This window comes from Alligator sinensis, unplaced genomic scaffold (genome assembly GCF_000455745.1).
Source record: "Alligator sinensis unplaced genomic scaffold, ASM45574v1 scaffold1667_1, whole genome shotgun sequence".
Classification (NCBI taxonomy): domain Eukaryota; kingdom Metazoa; phylum Chordata; order Crocodylia; family Alligatoridae; genus Alligator; species Alligator sinensis.
In genome coordinates this window covers 323352-332565 of record NW_005842504.1, presented here as the reverse complement: position 1 = coordinate 332565, position 9214 = coordinate 323352, and the positions used below count along the sequence as shown (strand labels likewise).

General features: G+C 65.7%; 1 protein-coding gene and 1 pseudogene across 4 annotated transcripts; both read left to right on the top strand.

The window, feature by feature from the left end:
- The first annotated feature begins 418 nt into the window (after positions 1-418).
- Positions 419-4350, top strand: LOC102387037 (annotated as a pseudogene).
- A 1444-nt stretch (positions 4351-5794) lies between these two features.
- Positions 5795-7990, top strand: LOC102372244 (C5a anaphylatoxin chemotactic receptor 1). 4 transcript variants are annotated; one of them, XM_006031407.3, is made up of 3 exons: positions 5795-5949; positions 6135-6255; positions 6732-7990. In XM_006031407.3, the coding sequence occupies exons 1-3, from the start codon at positions 5900-5902 to the stop codon at positions 7806-7808; spliced, it is 1248 nt and encodes a 415-aa protein (XP_006031469.2). In that variant the 5' UTR covers positions 5795-5899; the 3' UTR covers positions 7809-7990. The 4 variants fall into 4 exon arrangements, with proteins under 4 accessions (XP_006031469.2, XP_025068865.1, XP_025068866.1 ...); XM_025213080.1 differs by having other exon boundaries at positions 6135-6288; XM_025213081.1 differs by lacking the exon at positions 6135-6255 and having other exon boundaries at positions 5831-5949.
- Positions 7991-9214: the final 1224 nt, after the last annotated feature.

Sequence of the window (9214 nt, the reverse complement as noted above, 5' to 3'; positions counted from 1 at the left end):
CCGCCCCCGCCACCACCACGCAGGCTGCGCCTCCCTCCCGTGTCTGCGCTGCTCCTGCTCCTCTGTTATGCGCTGGTCTGGGTGGTTCAACACCCTGGTGCTGGCAACAGCCCCCAGCCTGCCTGGGGACCCTGGGCCCGAGTCGCCCCACAGCTCTGCCCCCCTCACACCCCAGGCAGCGGCAGGATGAGGACCCCTTGCCACCCTGGACAGGGGTCCCCAAGCAACCGCGGAGGTGCAGGATGGTGCTGCCCAGTGGGGATGGAGCTGGGGCCCCCCTGGCCCTGGCGTGCGGACCACCCCGGGCCCCCGCAGCACCTGGGAGGTGAAGGAGACCTGGGCTGAGCCCTCACTGAAACCCCTTGCGGTCACTGCCTGGCCTGTGCGGGGCAGGGGGGTGGAGGGAAGAGGTTAATGGGGGCAGGAGGAGGGGGCTTGCGGCTCCCCCTTGCCTACGCCCTCCCCACGCTGGAGCCTTGCGGGGTGATGGGGACTGAAGGCGAGGGGCTGCCGGCTGTGGGGTTGTCCAACCCCGCCAATGGCCCAGGCTGTGCTGTGCTGTGCTGTGCTGGAGAGCGGCGTGGGCGGCAGGGGGTGCTGCGAGACCTCGGAAGGGAAGGGAGCGTCATCCCCGCACCGGGCTGGGACCCAGGAGCCCTGGCTCCCTCCCGCCTGCTCCCCCCTGCCCGGAGCTAGGGTGCGGGTCCCGGGCGCCCTCCCCGAGCAGGGATGGGACCCAGGAGTCCTGCTGTGCTCCGGGACACGCCTGCGAGCTCAGGGCCCCTCCGTGGGGCTCACCCGGCGCTGCTGTGGGGAGAGCCGGGCGTGGGGCAGGCCCGGGCCTGTCTGCCCTGCACCTGCCCATCGCTGCCTGGGCCCTGCTGCAGCTCAGCTGAGCTGGGGGGCTTCCCCCCCGCCCATGGGGCAGGCATGGACCTGCTGCTACGCCCTGGCGGGGCAGCAGCAATGCAGATGCCTAGGACTCCCCAGACCCTGGGGTGTGACACCCCCCGGAGAGCCCGTCCTGGCATGACCCAGCTCTGCGTGCAGGGCAGTGCCAGGACCTGCCTGAGGCCAGGCAGGTGGCAGAGCTGGGAATGGAGCCAGGCCCCAGCCCCGGCTCCCTGCAGGAATGGGAGAGCTGGACCCCCCCCCGCCCCACGGGGCAGCCAGCCCTCAGCTTCCTCTTCGCCGCAGTATATAACCTCAGCTTGGGCAGAGGCTTCACGCATCACTCGGCGATCCCCACGGCGCAGGCTGCCCCGGCTCTCCGGCACGGTGAGTTGGCACGAGCAGGGGGCTTTCCCTGGGCACCCCCCTGGGATCCCAGCGGGCTCAGCCGGGCCAGGGGTCCAGCAGCTGTGTGCGGCTTTCACATCCCCCCTTGCTCTGTGCCGTGGGGCTGCCCGTCCGGCTCCCGACAGCCTCCCCCGTGCCTGTCCGTGACCCTCATCCCTCCACCCCCGGTTCTGGGCCTGGGCAGGGGGCTTGGGGCTACTGCTGCTACTGGTGCCGGTGCTTCCCTGCCCCAGCCAACCTCCCCCTTCTCCCGCCCGAACAGCTGCCTGCCTGCCGTGGTCTCCTGTCTGCGTGCACATGCTGCATGCATGCTGGTACACGCACATGCATGCACCGACACAAATGCCTAATGCATGCATGCACACACACCGGCACACGGACACACACTGACATGCAGGCACCTGATACATGCTTGTATGTGCGCACATGCACCAACACACAGGGACACACACACACTGGCGCAGGCTGACACAGGCACCTAATACATGCTTGCATGTGCACACACACACCAACACGCACTGCCACATAGATGCATAATACATGCTTGCACATGCGTGCGTGCACACACCCCGACACACAGACACACACATTGACACATGGATGCCTAATAGATGCACGTGCACCAACACACTGCTACATAGACGCGTAATACCAGCTTGCACCTGCGCGCGCACACCAACACACAGACACATGGACATCTAATACATGCATGCCCATGCACATACACGCCCCCCACATGTGTGCGCCCAAACCCAGCATGCCCTTGGGGCTTCCTTTCCGGTCTGGGCTGTTCTCCATTGCGGTTCAAAAGCTTAAGTCACTTCCCAGCAGCGACCAGCTTGGGTCTGTCCCATCCTTGTGCCCACCCCCATGACTGGACTCTGCCGTGGCCGCCCCTGCCCCACTCCCCACAGCCAATGCACAGGTCCCGATCATGCCCCCTGCGCTCCAGCCCTCCTGCCCAGCCCCACTGTGCTCCCGCCTTGGGGCAAGAACTGCCCCTTCTTCCTTCCTGCCCTGATTACCTCATTGCACTTCCTCGCTCTGAGGCAACTGCGGGGTTGGGCAAGGGGCCATGTTGGGCAAGGGGCTGAAATCTATGCCCAGCGTCCTGGCTGCGGGGCCTATAGCCGGTCGTGGTGGTCTTGTGGCCTGCAGTGGAAGCCGTACGGCATGGGAAAGTCCTGCAAAGTCCCACCTGCCCAGGGGCTTTGCCACCCGCCCTGTCCCGGCCCCATGAGACCCAGGGCCAGGGGTGCGGGTCTCACGGTGCGGCTCCAGGGCCCTATTCCAGCCAAGCAGGAGGAGACGACGGGGCGGGTGTTTCTCTTTTACCTGCAGGAAAGACAATGGACTACTCAATGGAAGGCTACCCAGACTACCCAGGCGGGGAGGTCAACAACACCGACTACTACCCCACCACGACGAATGTCGACCCCCTGGGTTACGTGTTCACCCCCATCGGCACGGCGGCCCTGGTCCTCTACACCCTGATCTTCATACTGGGCGTGCTGGGCAACGGGGCCGTCATCTGGGTGACGGGCGTGGAGATGAAGCGCACGGTGAACACCGTCTGGTTCCTCAACCTCGCCGTGGCCGACCTGCTGTGCTGCCTGGCGCTGCCCTTCCTGGCCATGCCCCTCATCCGCGACCACCACTGGGCGCTGGGCAGCTTCCCCTGCAAGCTCCTGCCGTCCCTCACCATCCTCAACATGTTCGCCAGCGTCTTCGTCCTCACGGCCATCAGCGCCGACCCCTCCCCATCTGGTGCCAGACCCACCGCTCGGCGCGGCTGGCCTGGGCCGTGTGCGGGGCGGCCTGGCTGCTGTCGCTGCTCCTCACCGTGCCGTCCTTCATCTTCCGCAAAACCAAAAGTGAAGTGTTCGCCATCAAGGTGATGTGCGTGCTGGACTACGCCTCCGTGTCCGGGCACCAGCACGCGACCGAGGTGGCCACGGCCGCCCTGCGCTTCGCCTGCGGCTTCCTGATGCCCTTCGCCGTGATCTGCTCCTGCTACGGGCTGGTCCTGATGCGCATCCACAAAAGCCGCTTCGGGCGCTCGCGGAAGACGCTGAAGGTGGTGCTGGTGGTGGTGGTGGGCTTCTTTGTGTGCTGGCTGCCCTACCACGTGACCGGCCTGATCATGGCTTCCAAGCTGTCCAGCGATCCCCTCTTCCACAGGATCCATCAGATCGACCCGCTCATCGTCGGCATCGCCTACATCAACAGCTGCATCAACCCCGTCATCTACGTCCTCGTCGGCCAGGACTTCAAGGTCAAGTTCCGGCGCTCGCTGCGGGGCCTGCTGCGCGAGGCGCTCACCGAGGACCTGCCCAGCACCGGGGACAGCAAGGCGCGGACCAGGTCCACCATGGACAAGAGCACGACCACCACCATCTGAGCTGGGCGAGCAGGACATGTCCCCCTCCTGCCTCCAGCCGGACTTCGCGCCCCTGTCCCTCTGTCGCTACGAGCTGGGGGCACGAAGCGCCGCGGCGGCGCCCCCCCATCCCCATCCAGTCCCCAGCTGCAGACTTGAACGATGCCGTGTCCAAATGTGCACGCCCGAATATGCACACTCTCATCCGCATCCCCTGCTCCTGCTGCCTCGGTGCCCCCTTCACCCCTTCGCAGCTCCGTGCCCCCATTTCCACCTGCTTCTGGGACATCTCAGCTGCTCCCGTGCTCTGCAGCCCCATGCACCTGGGCGCCCACGCACCCTGCCTCATAGGAGCCTCGATCGGCTCCCCGAGGGTCAGCCCCGGCTCCTACCCGGCGCCCGGTCCCCCTGTTGCAAAGGGACAATCCAGCTGCCTCGTGGGCACATCCACGCTCCGGCCACGCCGCCAGTGTGTCCGACTACCAATAAACGCAGCGCTCCAGCGGCCTGCGCTGTCCTTGGCTCGGCAGGGAGGGTGGGGACGGGATGGGAACTAGCTGACAGGTTCCCCCTTTAGCGGGGAAGTGATTTATAGCTGAGATACCCGGCTCCAAGCTCCTTCCTGTGCGGCTGCCATGTGACAGTCAGGCACAAATAGCGCCTTTGCTCATCTCCTGCCTCCTGTCATTTCTAACCTTAGGCCCGCAGGCGCGTCTCCCTGCCGCTGTGGGCAGCGTCAGCCTCGTGCCTTCTGCGCTCTGTAGCCAAGGGGGTTTCACACCCACCAAGTGTCTCCCCCTGACCGTGTGCGCAGCCGGACGCTGATGTCCAGCTCTTCCACCCTGGGTGTTGCAGCACATTGGCCCTCGGTCAGTGCGGTGCTTTCTGTGGCCCTGATATGGGGGGCTGTGACTGAGCCCTGAGGGCTGGGGGTAGGCAGGGCCGTGGTGCCCATGGGGCAGGGGTGCATGGGTGCATGCACGGGATCAGTGCAAAGACTTGGATGCTGCAAGGGGACCCGGGGCCGGGGCAGTGGCCGTGCAGTCTCGTGGTACCTGGCGCTGCTGCCGGCACTTGCAGACGATGCAAACAGGCAGCCCCCAGCACCACGTACCCGTGGGCTCAGCTCAGGATTGGGGCCCCTGCTTGCCTCCTGGCCCCCTGACTCCCCTCCCAGGGCAGGCAGCCTTGCTCTGAAGCTGCAGCCCCGGGTCAGACGTGCGCGGGGCTCAGGGATTTGACCATGGCCTCGCACCCTGCCACAGCCCCCAGTGTGATCTGGCTCCCCCCAGCTTCCCCTTTCGGCTGTTTATGTTTGGAGGCCGGTTTCCTGGAGATTTCTTGCTGTCCTAAGCAAAGTGGAGGCGGCTTCACCACACCAGAGAGATGTCTGCCCTGTGCTGAGCTGGAAGTGACACAAGGCCGGAGTTGTGCAAGGAGCTGCAGTGGGAGAGCAATGCTCCTGCTGGGCCATGGGGAGGGGGATCCATCCCCGGGCGGTCTCGGGGGGCTGGGAGACCCCTGGCCACAGCGGGTAGGGGCAGGGATGGGGCGCCCCGGCTTGAGCCCCGGTCCAAAGCTGGGCAGGGGGATCCTTCAGGCTGCTGCACTCTGGCCGTGCCCGGATCCTGCGTGCGGCGAGTTTGCAAGCAGTGCTAAGACTGGGCCAGGGGAAGGCTCGGTGTGGGTCCCACCGACGACCCCCACGTGGGGGATGGACCCCCGCAGACAACACGCTGGCCCTCTCCCCTACCAAGCAGCCAGCGGCAGCCCAGCTGTGCCCCAGCCCCAGGGAAGGGGCCCGAGGGTGCCCGCACCTTGGCACGCAGCTTCCCAGCCTGCCCGTGACGGTCGGCATGTGCGGGCACCCAGCTGCAGGACTGCGCCCCGCCAGCTTTGCAGAACTCCCAGCTTCCCCTCGCCCCCGCTGCTTCTGCTTCCCTCGCTCAGGGCTGGGGCAGGGGAACCCCCCCCCAGTTCCTTGGTGTCCAGCTGCTGTCGCAAGGACCTGATGCAACTGCGACCACAACTTCTGGCCCAGCTGGGCTCGGCGGAGGACAAAGGGGTTTGGGATCCTGGTCACCCTTCCGGGCCAAGGAGCAACCGGGCGGGCAGGGACGTTGCATCCAGGCCCCTGACGCTGTCTAAACGGGCCCGGGCTAGCATTCGTCTGGCTGCACCTTCCGCGCTGCACTTTACACCTGTTTCTTCTTGCCCCGGATGGATTGCGAGTGTGCCCGGAGCCTGGCGCGCTGCCCGCGGGGCGGCAGGTGGGAAACAGCTTCATCCTCCCTCCAGCCCCAGCAATAACCCTCGTGCAGGTGTCTTGGGTTCGGTGCCCCCGCACTGGGGTTGCGAGGGTGTGTGTGGGCAGAGGTTACGCCGGGCAGGGAGGAAATGCATCACGAGGCAATTGAAAATCTGCTCTTATAATCGCTGCTCGGGTGTGTCGCAGGGGACGCTTAGGAGCGCAGGAGCCGCCCCCTTCCTCATTCTTTGGGAGTGAAGCCCGTGCCCGGTCTTGGATCCAGAGGCAGCAAGAGGCCGGTTTCCTCCCGGCTTTCGTCGTCTGTTGGGTAGCTCCGGAGGGGCACATGAGGGGATTGCGCGTGTGTGCATGTGTGTGTGTGTGTGTGGGGTGGGGGTGGAGATGCTGCTCTTGTCCTGACACAGGCACACACTCATGGCTGTGGTGCACGGTGCTCTCTGGACACCGCACAGCCCCGGCGTGGCGGCCGGCGAGTTCCCCATGCACTCGAGTGCTCACCGGGCACGGTGCACTTGGGAAGCGTGTGTCTGGCTTATACCAGCACCGTGCCCCTGGCACAGCCCCCTCCGGCAGGCGGCCTGGAGTCAGGGCACGGCTTGCTCAATGCAAGGACTGTGCAGCGAGCGGGTGCTGTCCTCGTGCACGCAGCATTCTGCACTCGGGGCAGCCCGGGGTCTGGAGCGGCCACGCTGGGGGTTTCCGTGGGTCTCCGAGCTGCAGACAGGAGCTGGCGCGTGGCGCCCCATTTCAGCACGGCAAAGCAAGCCAGGTTTCTCTCCCCAGGGTCGGAGCCGGTGGAGAATGAGCCTCCCTCCGGGTAGCAGCGGTGACAACCCCTACCCCAACACCTACCCCGATGACTACCCCGGTGACTACAACTTCACGATGCCCGACCGGGACAGCTCGGACATGCTGCCCTACACGCTCACGCCGCTCCACGGCCTGGCCCTGGCCTTCTATGCCCTGGTCTTCATACTGGGCGTGCTGGGCAACGGGGCCGTCATCTGGGTGACGGGCGTGGAGATGAAGCGCACGGTGAACACCGTCTGGTTCCTCAACCTCGCCGTGGCCGACCTGCTGTGCTGCCTGGCGCTGCCCTTCCTGGCCATGCCCCTCATCCGCGACCACCACTGGGCGCTGGGCAGCTTCCCCTGCAAGCTCCTGCCGTCCCTCACCATCCTCAACATGTTCGCCAGCGTCTTCGTCCTCACGGCCATCAGCGCCGACCGCTGCGCCCTGGTGACCCTGCCCGTCTGCCCCTCGGCCGGTCGGGCCTGGGGCGTGTGGGGGGCGGCCTGGCTGCTGTCGCTGCTCCTCACCGCGCCGTCCTTCTTCTTCCGCAAGACGCGCACGGACGTCTTCTCCCCCAAGGTGACGTGCGTGCTGGACTACGCCGCCATGCCCGGGCACCAGCACGCGACCGAGGTGGCCACGGCCGCCCTGCGCTTCGCCTGCGGCTTCCTGGCGCCCTTTGTCGTGATCTGCACCTGCTACGGGCTGCTCCTCGCCCGGCTCCGTGACAGCCGGTGGGGGCTGTCGCGCCGGCCCACCCGGGTGGTGCTGCCGGTGGTGGTGGGCTTCTTCGTGTGCTGGCTGCCCTACCACGTGGTGGGACTGGTCCTGGCCACGCACGTGCCCGGCGCGGCCCCATACAGCCTGGCACACGCCGCTCAGCCGCTGGTGCTGGGCCTGGCCTACGTCAACAGCTGCCTCAACCCCCTGCTCTACGTGCTGCTGGCCCGCGGGCTCCGGTGCTCCCTGGGTGCCCGCCTGGCCGGCGCCTTGCAGGAGTTGGAGCCCACCGCCTCGACGCCCTCCAAGTCCACCAGCGACCGGGCCACCATGGAGGAGCAGGTGTAGCCGGCGGGCACCGGGGAAGGGCTGAGCGCTGGCACCGCAACGAGTTGGCGTCCCTGGGTGCGTCCTCGGTGCCACTTGGGTGCCAGCTGCTTGCTTGGCCCCAGTGAGACTGAAGTCGGTTCCTTATTCCTGGTTCCTTTTTCAAAGCTGATCTAGAGCCAATAAAAGCTTATTAATGAACTCCATATCCTAAAGAAAGAGAATTTCATTAGCTATGCATATGTACTAATTAAGATGTAAAATAATATTCCACGTCAAGTACAGAGCCCTAAATGAAGGTCGGATTAGGGTTTATGGGGCAAAGTACTTCTTGGGCCACCCCAGATTTCATGGCCATGCCACTGGGGGACCGTCCCAAAGAACCCCGCCCGCCGTCCCGCCCGGCCCAAAGCACGGTTTGGCCATGCCAGGCTGCCAACTCACAGCCCCCACGCCCCCTGCACTAAGTATAATGGCTCGAGTAAGGAACTGGCTTCAGGCTGGGCTTATGGCTAGAAATCCTGCTTGGGCCGCCCAGCAGAATACGTCTGTGGCACCGGGGGACTCTCCTGGACATCTCTGGCCACAGACTTGCCCGGCCCAAAGCGCGGTTTGGCTCTGCCACGCTGTCAGCTCAGAGCACCCCCACGCCCGTCTCCTCCTTCCTCCCACCGCTTCACCCCGCTCCCCTCCTTCGCCCCACAGCCGCTTCGGGTCTGCCGGCCGTCCTTCCTCTCCGCCCCTCCCTGCCCCGCATCTCCCTGTCCCTGCCGGCTGTCTGGGGGGCATCCAGGACGGGAGGCCGCCGTGATCCCCCATCTCTGAGTTGCTCTGAGTTGAGAGCGTGGCAGAGCCAGGCTGGGCGTTGGGCCGGACAGCGCTCTGGTCGGGGATGCCTGGGAGAATCGCCCCGTGCCATGAAGCGGGGCGGCCCAACCAGGACTTCCGTCTCTAATCCCAGCCCAAAAACCAGTTCCTTGTTCGAGCCGTTATACTCGATTCTGTTCTATTATTCGAGTGCGTTGGCCGGGGGGCTGGCACGGCCAAACCGCCTTTTGGGCCGGGCGGGTCTCTCGTGGGAGATGTCCGGGGGGGAGCGCGGAGGGAAGTCACGGAGTGGCCCAAACAGGATTTCTAAGTATAATCCCAGCCCAAAAGCCAATTCCTTATTCAAGCCCGTGCATTTCGTGCGGTGGGAACGGGGGGCCGGCTGGAGGCGGGGGGGAGAGCGTGGCCCGGGGCCAGAGACGCGGTCTGGGGCGGCCCCAGTCCTAGTTTGTCCTAATCTGACCGTCACGTCGGGTCCGCACTTGAAGCGCAATATTATCCTACGTATTAATTGGAACGTGTGCGCAGCTAAGCGATCCTCCGTCCTCGTTCATACGAGCGCAGGCTGGCCCCGCCCCGGAGGCGGCGCTCCACTTGGC